Source organism: Gorilla gorilla, chromosome 10 (assembly GCF_029281585.2).
Source record: "Gorilla gorilla gorilla isolate KB3781 chromosome 10, NHGRI_mGorGor1-v2.1_pri, whole genome shotgun sequence".
Taxonomy (NCBI): domain Eukaryota; kingdom Metazoa; phylum Chordata; class Mammalia; order Primates; family Hominidae; genus Gorilla; species Gorilla gorilla.
The window spans coordinates 132,857,635-132,872,384 of record NC_073234.2 but is presented as its reverse complement, the minus strand read 5'-3'; the positions used below and the strand labels follow the sequence as shown (position 1 = coordinate 132,872,384).

Sequence of the window (14,750 nt, the reverse complement as noted above, 5' to 3'; positions counted from 1 at the left end):
GTGGGAAAAGTTCTGGGTTCAAATCCTGACCCTGCTGCTTCCTGGCAGTGTGCCCTTTGGCAAAACACTTAACCTCCCGGAGCCTCAGTGTTTTCATCTGTGAAGCTGTATGATTCTGTCGTAGAAGTTCGTCTCTGATTATTTTCATCTTTGAAAATATTAGTAGCCTATATTGCAGGCTCATCTCAGGCTTAAACGGGATCAGGTGTGTGGCACTTGGTGCAGAGCCCAGCATATAGTAAGAACTCAGTTAGCAAAAATCTCTTCCATGTCTTCTTGCAGAAGATAGGAACAGTTCATCTCAAGCCACCTGGCCCTCTGAGAGGGTGCTCATTCACAACAGATGACATCATCATGTCCTTGTGACCTCTCACCACTCTCTCCCTTCTCTCCCCACTCCAGGCTGTGACCTTTGGACATCGGGATGGCGCCCAGCTGCCTGGGCTCCCGTCACCTCTCCCTCCCTACTCTGTCCTCTGCCAGCTCAGGAGGCCAGAGACTCAGCATCAGAGGGTACCAACCCCGACCGACCTGGGAGCACTGGACAACAGCTCGGCGGCCTCCCTGCACCTCAGACTTGAGCCGTTTTCCTCGGGCAGGGTTGGGGACCCCCGAGCTAGGACTGAACCAGACAAGCCAGGGTGATGCGTTATTGATCAGTGCGGCCCAGGGGACAGCACTAATGAGAGCACTGCAGGCTGCACGTGGTGCCTTTGGGCTATGGAACTAGGACAGGAGACCCCACGTGGGGGGGCTCACAGATGGGGCTATGTGTGTGTGTGTCTGTGTGTTTGACGTTGTTCACTCTTGTTTCCCCTTGACAAGCAAGAGCCAGACTGTCCCAATGATGGGGCACTCCTCAGTTCTGTCTGTGTGTGGTAGGTTCCAGCTGTGCCATCTGGGAAGCTAAGAGGAGGGTACAGAGCCGAGTGGCAGCTTAGTCAAGGCTACTGAGCCAAGATCGAGTAGGGAAGGTCGGGAGTGGCTAAGCTCGTTCCTTTGGAAATATCTGTTTTCAGACACCCCAACCCGAGCCTGTCATGGCGTGTGGCACCTTTGCATAGAGCTCTGAAGTACAGTAGGAAAGTTAGAACGTCTTTTGAGTTCTGGGTCTCTCTGGGGGACCTATTCCCCCATTTCTGCTGTTTTCTCCTGTTCTCTGAGAGTAGCATCCCTTTTCACCTCACTGCCCGCACCTCCTTGCCATTTGGAAAGCCAAGATGACTTCTGAGGGGCTCCTTAGAGCTCACCGTCATTCAGGGCACCCCCTGAAGTCTGGTCCCTGAGAATCAGGGCTCTGGGCAGGGAGTTCTAGGACATTCCTTTTCTTCCCTCTTCTCTGCTACTCACACCAGTGAAGCTTATTCCCCCACCAAGGTGGATGCGGGTCCTTGGGATACGTCCATGTTGGGTTATGTGGTTGCACCTATGATAACACGTTTGCAAAAGATTTCCCTGCCTGTCACCCTTGAGGAGTCCTGTTGGGGGAGCACAAAGGGAGGATGTTTGTTACAGTTCTGCGTTCTTCGCTCTAGCCTGGTGCAGGGTCCTCAAGTAGCTTCCCCATCGGAAGCCTGTGTCCCTCACCTGTGTGTGTTCCCTCAGTGCCCCACCTTCCCTCCCTCCTCTTGATCCCAACCTGGGCTGGTGACTCTTCCTGACCGTGTTGGGGAGGCCCCTGGTGTTCTGTAGGAAGGATGCCGAGAGCAGGCCGGGCATGCAGATGGGAGAGGAGAACCTCTGGGTCATTTGCCCATGTTTTCAAAGCCCTGACCCCCTGCATGTGACCTGATACAAAAGGGAAATCTGTCCCCAAGCAGAGCAATAGCAGGATTATCTGGGCAGTGAACAGGAAGCCCAGGGCGGCCACAGCCCCTCTGTGTTTCCTGGGTACTACCTGGGCCTTAGTTTTCTTGTAGCTACTATCTATCCAGGCATCTCCCTCCTAGAGGGCCAGAGAGAGGAACTGGAACTTCAAAAATCCAACCTGATCTTACTTTCAAAATCCAAATAGACCTATGAGGATCTCTTCCCCACCTTGGGTGGCTCCCAGACTGGTTCATGCTCTGGGGGCCAAACCTGCTTCCAAACCGGGAAGAATGGTGAGACCAGTCACGCTTCCCAGGAGCCTGGCTACAGGAAACCCCTGTGTTTCCCAAAGGGCCCTCCTGAATTGCCTTTCCAACACTCCCAGCTTACTGGGACTAGAGGACTAAAGACCCCGGCTTGGGCTGCTCCTAAGTGGACACTGCTCTTCTGGGGACATCTATGGCTCTTGGCTTGACGATGTGTGTGTGTCTTGGAGGCATTTTATATATGTTTGCCTGAGCCCCAGCCACTCTGGGGTTGCTGGGGATGGCTCTTGTCAATGGACACCTCCCCATCCCAACACAACACTCTGTGTCCCAGCCCTGGGCCTGGACTTGCACCTGTCTTGGCTCTGCCCAGCAGCCTACTGAGTGCCTGAAACCCAACCACTCACTTCTCTTCCATCACACCAGGACTTCTTGGATCCACGGGCTCCAGTCCTTGTCATGTTCCCTTGTGCCAAGAGACAGGATATGAGGAAGGGAAGAGGCAGCCAGGGTCTACTACCCTGCAGCTGAAATGTCCACAAGAACTGGCACCTTCTCACTCTTGCCTCTCTTGTTTCCAGAATTAACTAAAATGTCCAACCACAGCCTTTGGCAAGGCCTAGCATGGTCTCCAACAGCTGATTTTTCCATTCATTCATGAGCACCAGTTTGGGATTAAGGACAAGGCCTGAGTGATCCAGGGGGAAAACCCAGCCCTTTGTGGAACAGGGTGCCTTGGGTCCATCCCTGAATCTGAGTCACTTGCTCTTGACTTCTCGATCTTTCCCCACTTCGCTACTCTGTCCCCACCTGCATTGGTCTCTGCTGCAGCCAGGCCAGGCTCCTGGCCTTCAGTGCCTTCCTGACACCCCTACCCTGTCCCCTCTACACCGCTCTGACTTGTTGAGAAACCAGCTTTAATTTGCACACATTTAAATCCAGGAAGAACCAAACCGCTGCTTTCCCTGCTGGCTTCCATCTTTATTCACTGATGAAGTTTTGGGAGGAGGTTATATTCATCTTACGCAGGGAGGAAAAAAAAAGAGGAAAGAAGCTATATATTTTTACATCATAATTACCATCCTCACCTGCAACTCATTCTATACAATCCACACGACCAAGATTTGTGTGTTTGCCCTTGTCCCATCACAGCTGCACACAGGTGCCCTGTACACATAAGTCACTGACTCAGCAGCGAGTTGTTCCAGTCAGTCTTGCTTTTAGCAAACCCTCATATACATGTGCTTCCCAAGGGGACCAGTCCACAGGGTGAAGATTCACCAGGAAGCCTTGGCTTTGCAGAGAGAAACATCTCAGCTTTCTTTAAAGGGCATGTGGATTTGCACATAAATTTCACCCAACTCTTCCAGGATACAGATTGTTCATAAAACCAAGGAGCTTCCTTCTTGGCCTCCTGTGGGAGGACATGCCCCTTGTGTCCCCATCCCCAGAGCCAAGCTGGAAACCCAAAGTCATTGCTTAGATCCATTTTGTCCTGGTATTCCTTTTACTGATCAAAGAGAAAATTTTCATCTTGCCATGGACCCCCCCATCCTCACCCCATCCACTTGTCTCCACAGCTACCTTGGATTGTCAGTCAATAGAAGCCCTTGACTGATATTGATCACTAGACTTTTGTATCCAGGGAACCTAGTTCTTCCCTTTTTCTCACCTCCCATGCCATATACACACATCATGCCCCTCCCCACAAACAGACAAAACCAGCCTTATCTCACCTTCCACCATTCCCATCCCCATCTACAGCTGATCATCAAAGGCACACGGAGGAAGTAGTAGACACAGAGCTCAGGCCAATCATTATCTTGAGAAATCTAAACCCAGGGCTGGCAGGCTATGCCCCATAGGCCATATCCAGCCTGCCAAATGGTTTTTACATGTTTTAATTGAGGAAAAATCAAAAGAATAATATTTCATGACATGAAAATTCTATAACATTCAAATTTCATGTCAATAAACAAAATGTTATTGGAGCACAGTCACCTCTCCATTTACACAACCATGGCTGCTCCTATGCAACTGTGACAGAGCCGGCTATTTGCAACAGAGACGATGTGGCCCACACAGTCAAAAACATTTACAATCTGGCCCTTTCCTAACTTTGCTAGCCTTTGATAGACAGGATTGGATATGGCTGTCAGGGGAGGAACAGGAGCCTTTGATAGAGAGGGTTGGATATGGCTCTCAGGGGAGGAACAGGAAGTTGGAGGGGGAGAGAACTTGTTTCGGCGGAAGAAGGCCAGCTTGCCCCAAGATGCAGCGGGCTGCCTCAGGAAGTAGAGAACTCCCTGTCCTTGGATAGGGTGGAGCAGATGTTGACTGCTTGGCCTGTGTGATATGGAGGCAATTCAGGCCCTGAAGGCTGGACCAACTCCCTGGACTTTAAAACTCTTCGTTTGCTAAGGGTGGCCATAATAACAAAATGTCACACACTGAGTGGCTTAAACAACACGAATTTATTCCTCACAATTCTTGAGGCTGGAAGTCCCAAGATCAAGGTGTCAGCAGGGTTGGTTTCTGGTGAGGCCTCTTTCTTTGGCTTGCAGACAGCTGCCCTCTGATCGTAAACTCACGTGGCCTTTCCTCTGCGACTGCACATCCCCAGTATCTCCTCCTCTTCTGATAAGGACAACAATCTTATTAGATTAGGGTTCCAACGCTCTGTGATTTTATTCCCATCCCCGGCTTTCTTTCCCCACACTGGTTCTCAATCTTGAGTCCCGAAATATGCCCTCCCTATCCTCATCCTGTGCCTACCTTCACTTCACCCATCCATCCCCTGCAGGCTGGTCTTGTTCCACTATGCCACCAAATCCCCAAGCCCCCCTCACCTCCGTGAGGCTCCTAGGACTGCTGCAGCAAACCACCACCCACTGGGGCCTATAACAATAGATATATCATCTCTCACCCATCTGGATGCCAGAAGTCCAAAATCAAAGTGTTAGCAGGGCCATGCTCCCCCTGAAATCTGTAAGGGAATCCTTCCTGGCGGCTTCTGAGCTCCTGGTGCTTTCCTGGTCATCATTGGCATTCCTTGGCTTGCAGCTGTGTCAGTCCAATCCCTGCCCTCATCATCTCTCTGTGTGTCCCTATCTTCATATGGCCATCTTCTTATAAGGACACGAGTCACGTTGGATTAAGGGCCCACCCTATTTAAGTATGACCTCATCTTAACTAATTATATCTGCAAAGACCCTCTCTCCAAATGAAGTCTCATTCTGAGGTACTAGGAATGAGGGCTTCAACATGTCTTTTTTTTTTTTTTTTTTTTTTTTCAGTTGGGGAAGGATCTGGGGACACCACAACTCATAACACCCTCTAAGACATTTTCTCTTGTGCCTTGACTGGTCCTCCACTGTAGAACCCAGGTCCCCTTGAAGATAGATTCCCCAGAATTCCTGGTCTACAAGGTCAGGCTGTTGCTGTCATGCTTACCAAGCTTGCCCCAATCAACACGTCCCATCACTGAATTCCAACAGCTCTGGATCTCAGTTCTGTGGCTGTATGGGAACAGCCTGTGTGTAAGTGGCTTGTCTGTAGCAGGACTGTCACTTGACCCCTGAATGTGCCTCATGACCCTATCCAAAGCAGTTGGAGACACAGCATTTGATTTTATCTATACTCTTGTTCATTGACAAAGGAGTGGATTTTGATGAGCTACATTTTGCTGTTTCCTTTTTTGGCTTTGCCTGTGATGTGGGGAAGTTCCTAGGCAGACTCATGCGGCCACTGTCCCTGGCTCCCAGCCTCACCTCCTCCCGTACCACCTCACCCTCACCTGCACACACCTGCAAGGGAATCACTTTGAACTCCAAGGGGAGTGACAGGCAGCAAATGTCAGTCTGGGTCCTGGAATGTGGAGCCACAGTGAACCTCTGTCCTCTCTGGTCAGTGCCTGACTATGATATTAACCCAAATCCCAGATTCCCTTCTCAAGGCCCTGCAATCCATACCCATTCTGTTACCAGTTTAATTTTGAAACCAGTAGTGGGGCAGGAGGTTGATGGAAAATCTGCGGTCCCAGTGACCTCCTGGACTTGTCTTAGTAGTGCCTGGCACATAGTAAGTGCTCGAGAAATGTTTACAGAATGCAGACAGAGAGGGTTGCTGGGTAAGAGTAAGACCCTGGCATAGGGAGTTAGAAGGGCACCATTGGCAGGGCTCGGTGGTATTGGGATTCCCCTTTGCCAGACCATGTTGTGGGTGCCATATCAACCCCAATGAGTTTGTTAGGTTTGTTGTTGTTGTTTAGAGTTAGAGTCTTGCTCTGTCACCCAGGCTGGAGTACAGCATGATCATAGCTCACTGCAGCCTCGAACTCCTGGCCACAAGCAATCCTCCCACCTTAGCCTCTCAAGTAGCTGGTACTACAGGTGCACACCATCATGCCTGGCTAATTTTTTATTTGTTGTACAGACAGGGTCTTGCTATGTTGCCCACGCTGGTCTTGAACTCCTGGTCTCAAGCAATCCCCCTGCTTCAGCCTCCCAAAGCACTGGGATTACAGGGCTAAGCCATTGTGCTGAGCCAGTTTGCCAGGTTTAATATCTGTGACGTATGAAGCGACCCATCGAGTCAGGTGGCCCAGGATGTCTAGGAGGCAGAGTAACAATCCACCCTGAACAGCCTTCATTCACAGAGCACTTACTACATGCCAGGCTGGAATTCCTATGATGGTTTGGGGAGATAGGTAGTCTTATTCTCGTTTCAATGGGGCAACTGTGGTACAGGGACAGAAACCAGCCTCCAAATTGCAGACCCAGCATTTTAAAAACGAGTCATTGGGCTCATCCATTCCCAGGAACCCACCTCCAGGTCGAGGGGTTCATGCCCAGCTGCTCATGGGGATGTTACAATCCCAGCCTCTGAGACTTATTGGCAACTTGGAACCAGGAAAGAGAGAGAGGAAAAGCAGGAAGTTGTGGAAGGGAGGGTGCAGGGGCTGGCAGGGACCATACTGGGAGTTTGCACAGAAGCTTGCACTTATGTTCTCAAACTGACAGGCTGCCAGCAGCAGCCCGGATTTCCAGGAAATGTACATCTGGGTTGGCCGAGTCCCTCCTGGGTCCCTCCAGTATCCCTGCTCCAGGCTTCCTATCCCCTCCGTCTCTCCTGCTGGATGTTGCACTGTGGTCCTGTGTTCCTGAGAGGCGTACATCAGTGAGTGCTCTTCCCTCTCAGGGGTGGGAAAGGGCCCTTCCTTCCCACTCATTGGGATCATGCAGCTCCCATTTCCTAACACCAAGAACATGAAGGATTCATCTCATGGGGTTGAGAATGGCTGTCCTCCTTCCACTGAGGACTGAGCTGGAGGAGATGGACTCTGTCTAGAATGTGCCTGATCTAAATAAGACCTTGTTTCCCAAGCATGTCCCATAGACCTTTCATTCCATGGAAAACTAGCTGGATTTGCATTATTGAAAGGGTCCTGGGACAAGCATGCATTGGAAATGCTTAGGTAAAATGAAACTAATTTCTTGATTGCAGGACTTATCAGAACTTTTAAGATACTATTGTGTGGTTGAATCTCTAAATGCCTGATAGGAGGCTGTTCTTCCCAAGCTTTCCCAGGCTTGTTTCTGAATCTCCAACAAGGTCAACCTCTGTGAATGAGACTTGATACCTTACATGGTACTGAAGGAGGCAATGTCAATGTACTGGCCCACAGAAAAGAGCTGACCACTAGCATTCATAGACCCTGCTAGGAGATGAGAAAGGTAGCTTAGACCCCGATTCCATCCGTGTGGACAGTGGTTCCATGAACAAGAACACCACATCTGGCTGATGGTGTCTTCCAATGGAGGGGTCAAATTTGCTGTGTGTTGGTGGCTTCTCCAACATACCATAGCTTGGAGGCCAATGTGAAAAGTATATAAGATGTAACACCCTCAGAAGGGTTAAGTTTTCACCTGAGTTTTCATCTTCAACCAAGTCATTGGGATGGTGATCTAGAAGGACCTCTAAGATCTAGAAGGATAAAGATCTGGTCCAAGGAGTACAAATATGTAATGGATCTACCACCAGTGTCCCCTCCTGTACTCTTGGCAGACATCACTAATCCATCACAGCATGCCTTCCCACTGATCACAGATGTAGCTTCAGGGCATTCGAGTTACCACTTAAGATGGATATGAGTGACGCTCCCTTATCTCACTCTTCTCCTCCTTTCACAGAAGCAGGATCTGAGGCCCAGAGAGGGAAGCTATAATAAACTCCCCTAAGTCAGGTCCCTTCTAAGAGGCAGAGGTAGGTTTAGAACTCAGGCCTCAGAAACTTCCAGAAGCCAAGCCATTTGGGCTGTAGTTGGTGGACAGTCTATCAGCGCTCTGCAGATGTTTCTTCTCAGTTAGGGAACTTGGAAAATGCAGAAAGAAAGATTCTGTCTCTAAGGCTCTGTGTATGATCCTACTCGGTAATCTGCCTGCTTGGAGAAAAATCATTTATCTTCTGGGACGGCTTCACCACAAGGCCTGAATGCTACGCCCAGTCTAGTAACAGCTGGGCTGGAAGTCATGGCATATGGGGGCCTTAAGGAATAACAGTGTGCATGGTGGTGTGCAGGAGAGCTGCAAGGGCTTTTCTTTCTTGAGGAGGTTTGTAAAATTTCTGCTGTTCAGTCTGGGCTTCTGGGAAGTTAGGGGGTGCTGCATATAAAGGGCAGGAAAAGGAGCCTGACTCCAATTGCTCTTTGGTTTCTTCCCTGAATGGAAGGCTCCAAATCAAGTTTCCACCCAGATAAGATCTTGAGGTCCTAGTGGACCACCAGCTCTGCTCCTGAGCTCTTGAAATACCTCTAATCACCAGCTCAGTGGCTGAGAGTACCTTCTTGTCCACTGCCTCTTCTTTTCCTTCTCGTCTTCACTTATCCCCCATCCAACTTCTGCCCCATAATATCTCCCCTGTATTGTAAACTGAGGAGAAAGTTGCACAATTGTAGAAATGAAAAATAGCTGCCATGTATTTAGCTTAAATTAGCTCAGAAGAACGGCTCCCTCCCTCCATTGAGCGGGCAGCACTTGTTTATGCCAACATGCTATTTGCATCGCGCCTTCTTAGATTTGAAAGTCTAATGATTAAAAACAAATCTTAGTTTTTCTTTTCCACCACTAAAAAAAAGAAATCAGCTTGGCTAGTTCTTCTAGTTTAAAAATACCCTGACCTCCAGCACTACAGTGAGAATTTTGGAAAGGCTGGTACCAGGATATCAGGAGGAAATAAATACAGGCCAACAGTAACCAGAGGCCTTTTCTGAGTGGTGGGCGACAGGATGAACAAGGTAGAAGAGAGGTCTTTGTGTCCTCACACAGATGCTGGCATTCTGGGTTTGTTTGGAATTCAGTGAACCTCTGTCCTCTCTGACAGAGATTTCTTCACCAACCATTCATTCAGTGGGTGATTTGTTGAGCATCTACTATGTGTTAGACCCTGGGCATTCAGTGATGAGGGACACAATGTCTCACCTGTTCTGAAGCCTAAAGCCCAATGGGGAAGAGAGACAAGAAGCAAGCCAACCACAAATATATAAATTTGCAACTCATGTAGATCTATGGAAAGAAAACTCACGGGGGACCAGCAACATGGGAGAGGGTATACTGTGGGAGAGCTGCTGGCAAAGGTCTTTCTGAGGAGGTGACATTTAAGTCAAGATCTGAAGGAGAAAGAGATGTTCATTCTAAGCCAGGGTTTCTCAACCTCAGTACTGTTGAGCTATTTGGGGCCAGATAATTCTTTGAGGTGGCGACTGTCCTAGGCATTGGAGGATGTTAAGCAACTTCCTCAACTCTCCCCACAAGATACCAGTAGCACCTGGTACTGGTGACATCCAAAAACATCCCCAGACACACCCTGACTTTGCTGTCTGGAATCAATCCTCGTAAAGCCCCAAGCCTTGGAGCACAGAGGCTGGAAGCCCATATGGTGGCATGTCAGGCATGGTGTCACCTGAGCTTCTCTGACCCCCACTTCTGATATGGCATCCAATTTGGAGTCTCTGTTCTCCATGAGCTCCCATAGCTATTCCATATTCCACAAGGCATTGCTTCTGGGCCACGGTCCTCTAGTTCCAGCATAGCCCTATTTTTGGGTACGTTGGTGGATTTCAAAAGCCTCCAGTTGACATCCAAAGTGTGACATCCAAAACCATCTCCAGACATTGCCAGATGTCCCCTGAGTTGTCTCCAGGCCACACGACTAGGATTCAAATCCAGCATCCTGCCATCTGCAACCTTCCATGGGAGAAAGGAAATCAGAGGAGAACAGGAAAACACAAGGAGGGGACTCCTTAAGTGAACATTGCAGGGAAATAGGTTTTTAAAGCACTAGTTAGCATCGCCAGTGGTTTGAAGGCTGTCTAGGTAAGGAGAAGGTGGACTTGCCTTTCACCGTCTGCATGGACAGGGGCTGAAATCTCCAATCATTCTCTCCATCCTTCCACAGCCCTTCTAAGAAGCAGATCCTCTTGCTGAGCTGAAATCTTGAGACTTGCATCCGGCAGTCTTGGTGTTGCTTTCTGAGGCTACTCAGGGAAAGCCCTTCTGTATTCCCCAGGAAGGAAAGTCTCCCAGATAGTGAAGGGCCTTTTCTACCTTCCTTGCAATTCCCAGTTCACTGTGAAGAAGAGAGCCAGGCCAGGTTAGAATGGCTCTCTCTGGTAGCAATGAAGCAACAACATAGACAGTCTGGACAAGATGTGGCAGTTCTGTCCAGTCCCGTGTGACTGATTTGGGCATGGAGACAGGCAGTGGGTGAGGATGGCCTCTGTAGGTCCAGCTGTTTTACCCCTAGAATTAAATCCCTGGGGCTTCTGGCAGTCCTAGGATTGGGAAGGGTAACAGAGAGGAAGAGTCGGGCACTGCAAAAGACCAGATCTTGGAAAATTGCTTTGGGAATTGGGACACCTTCCAAGAAGACAATTGAGTTAGCTGGGGCTCTGCCCCAGATGGGGTCAACCTCTCCCCAACACAGCCCTGCCCAGGTTGGGGCATTGGCAGCTTAAGTGCATCCTGGACAATTAATGTAATGTATTGGTCCTGTAAGATTCTAGCCATTTTCCTCTGCTTATTTTTCTATATGTGTTACAAGTAATGATTTTTAGTTGGGTACATATGAACTTGTGTAAGTTCAAGTAACTGCTATGTAGCTACAGCATGGGCATCAAGGTACTCTAAGGTACTTGCCCTGCCACACCGAGGCCCCCTGCCCCGGCCCCCTTTCCCTCCTAGCCAGCCTTCTAGGGAGCACTGCACACCCTGCCCCTTCAAAGCTATCTGGACAGTCCTGGCTCGACTGGACCATTAAGGGAGGGGCTGTCCTTGGTCAGGCTTCTGCACAACTGTGAGATGCATAAATCTTTGCCTGGCTCCTTCTTCCTTCTTTTCAGAAGTCTATCTCCTCCTGAGGACCCCTGCGGAATATCATAGATTGTACTCCCCACCCCATCAAAACACACCCTGACTTTGCTGTCTGGAATCAATCCTCATAAGGCCCCAAGGCTTGGAGCACAGAGGCCAGAAGCCCATATGGTGGCATGTCAGGCATGGTGTCACATGAGCTTCTCTGACTCCACTTCCAAGATGGCATCCAATTTGGAGTCTCTGTTCTCCATGAGCTCCCACAGCTGTCCCGTATTCCACAAGGCACTGCTTCTGGGCCACGGTCTTCTAGTTTCCTCATAGCCCTATTTTTGGGTACATTGGTGGATTTCAAATGCCTACAATTGAGCAGCCAAAGGATTCTAGAAAATCTTGCTTGTATTTCAAAGGCTTATGTCCCCAGCCCCATTCACTACACCCTCAGCAGAGCCCAGCATGGAGCAGCCTTGTCCCTTCATTCCCCAAATCTTCATTTTATATAGTCATTTAGTAAATATTTGTTAAGTGCCTCCTGTGATTCTGGAAAAAATGGAGAAAAGTGGGTGCTGCCTTCAGGGTACTAGGAGTCCGATGAAGAGAGGGAGGAGTTCCAGTAGGGTCCCGAGGCCCCAGAGGAGCTCCCAACCCAGAAAAAGACCCTCCAGGAAGGATTCTCAGAGGAGGAGACTTCTGAACCCTGTCTTGAAATTTGAGTAGAATGGTAGGGAACGGTGTGTCAGACAGAAGGAACAGCCTATGTGTGGACTCAGAGGCAAGATCATGATTTATTGAGGGTAACTGCAAGTGGCTAAAATCCTGCCCCCTGGCACTTGCCTGCCTTTCCCTGCTTTCCCCAAAGCCTGATTTTGGGACCCTGGAGTCTCCATCTCCAAACAGAGGGTGTCCTGGCTCAGATGTGGAGACCTTGACTTCTTTCCCCAGCATGCTCTGGTTCCTACTGTTAGCCTTGGTGTCCTGTGGGGGAAGATGTCTGAGGAGAGTTTTGTGCTTGCTGGAGTCAGACCAGTACTCAGGCCACCTCAGGCCTGCTCTGCATCCCTCTCTGGCTCTACAGACCTCTCTCTCTCTCCCTCTGTCTGTCTGTCTCTGTGTCTGTCTCTGTCTCTGCCTGCCTCCACACAGTGAAGGATGTGTCTCTATTTCTTAGTGCGCTGCATTGGGTCCTGAAGTCCATGGGCATCTTGGCTATAGATGGGTTGGCCATGAGCCCTTCTCTCTAATGCATTTTCATTCCTGTTCCTCTTTTGCTTCACTTTCCCTCTATCAACTCTTGCGACCTGTGTCTCTGATGTCTCTGGGGCACCCAGTTCTGTCTTGCCATACCAAAAAACCTTCTTCAGCAAAAAACCTCTTCCTGGGACAGTTCATATCACTCTATGAATAGGCCCCTGAAGTGTTGAGGTCAAGGACATGTGTGAACGTGGAAATGTATTTATGGAAAGACCCTACACTGAGGGTCTCTAACTAAACATTTCAGGTATGATGGGCAAAATGCTGGTTTGTTACAGAAATGACTGAAGAAGACCTAGGGGCCATAGTGGGCCACAGGCCAAGCCTGCAATACAGCCTGAAGTGTGGGAAAGAATGTATCAGTCCTGTTGATGGAATGGTGTGTTTGCTGTCCCTATAAATATATGTCAGGGTTTGAAAGACAGAAAACAAAGCATCTTTGCTGACCGCCAGACTCCCAGGGTATATGTGGCTACTGCAAATTAGCGAGGCTTGTTTATCTGCTTCAACTTGACTCAATTTGCATTTCTTGAGCCACTGTCTGTTGTGGATAATGATTTCATCAACACTTTCTCAGCATCAGCAGCCGCTCCAGAGTATTCCTTGAATTTTCTTAGCTTTGTGCAACCCACGAGCACTTCATATATCACTAACCCTTGAGTTTATTGGAGGGAGTGAATGAAATAATGAATGTCAATAACGTTACACAATACCTGGCACACAGTAGGTGCTTTATCAATGTGGCTTTTCTTCTCAATCACCCAAATGAACTTCCCCCAGAATCCCACCTCTAGTGGGACATTCCTGAAAAATAAGGGACTAGAATAGCGAGGTGGTGGGTGTTACCCATTTATTTAGATATTTGTGTCCTGGTGAACATGGGGAGGGATGCCCAAGTGTCATAAGGACATCCCCTAACCCCGTCTACAAGGCAGAGGTCTCTTAGGATGTGAGAGAGTCTCTGGCAAGACCAGCCCCCACCCCACCAAGGTCCTCATAGAAACAGAACATTCTTCCTCCAGATCCCAAAGCACAAGTTGACTGGGGCAGATAAGGCAAGTCACGTTACATCTGTGCCCTTGACCATACCTGGACCAGGCAGAGAAGATCCCAGACTTAGGTGGTCAACGTTTCCACCCCAAGCCTCTCATTTCTCGCTCTCTCTGAGACTTGATCTTGTACCAGGATCCACTCCACAGACTTAACGCATGATTAATTTGATCGATTACTCTTGAAGTTACTGACCTTAGGAAAATTCCTCAATTGTAAAAAGGCTTTCTCTATATGTAAATTATGCTGTTATCTTTTTCTATACACAAAGTATATAGACCTATAAATATTATACATATATATTATATATATAAAGACTAATTCTTGTACAGACCAACGCGGACCGATGGTCCATATTCTTTTCTCCATGTTTGTTTGTGTCGACTGTTGCAGAGTGAGTTGATGTAAGAAGGTGGTTTCATGTTTTCTTTTTTGGGGCCACTTCTTTCTTTTCCTTTCCGTTCCTATCTCTGTCTGTCTCCGTCTCTGTCTCTCTCTTTCTCACTTGTTGCCAATGTCTTGTTGCTGAGAAAGAACACTCTATTCAGATGCCATCCAGGAAAGAAAGGCCAGATGGATGGAGGGTCCACTGTGTATATTTGTACAGAATCATTTATAAAGTTTTCTACACTTCTAAAAAAAGTATTTCTAACTTGGGCTGTTGGACAGTTTGTGTGCCTCTGAGCCGGCAAGCCTGTTGTTTCTTGTGTTTAGTGCAATGTTTAGTGAGAAACCAATGTCTGAATTATTTATGCCAATAAAAAATTTGAGAATTACTGCATTGCACTACCGCCAAGACAGGTCTGAATTCTATTGTTGTCTGTTGTACAGAAAGAAGCTTGAATTATGACATTGGCCAGTGTATCAGCCAGCTATCACCACGATAATGCTGTGTAACAAGCCTCCCCCAAACTCCATAGCTTACAACAGCTAACATTTATCCTCGTGCTCGTGGGTCTGTGATTCTAGGTTGGGTTTACCTAAGAGGCTCCTCTTTAGGCTTCAA

At 48.6% G+C, this 14,750-nt stretch overlaps 1 protein-coding gene across 2 annotated transcripts in view; it reads left to right on the top strand.

Moving 5' to 3' along the window:
• Positions 1 to 14,540, top strand: part of KSR2 (kinase suppressor of ras 2) — a 517,020-nt gene extending 502,480 nt beyond the window's left edge. For both annotated transcript variants that reach the window (XM_055358128.2, XM_019039457.4), the window contains exon 20: positions 403 to 14,540. In XM_055358128.2, the coding sequence (XP_055214103.1) occupies positions 403 to 409 (7 nt within the window). In that variant the 3' untranslated portion in view covers positions 410 to 14,540. The remainder of the gene's footprint in view (positions 1 to 402) is intronic.
• Positions 14,541 to 14,750: the final 210 nt, after the last annotated feature.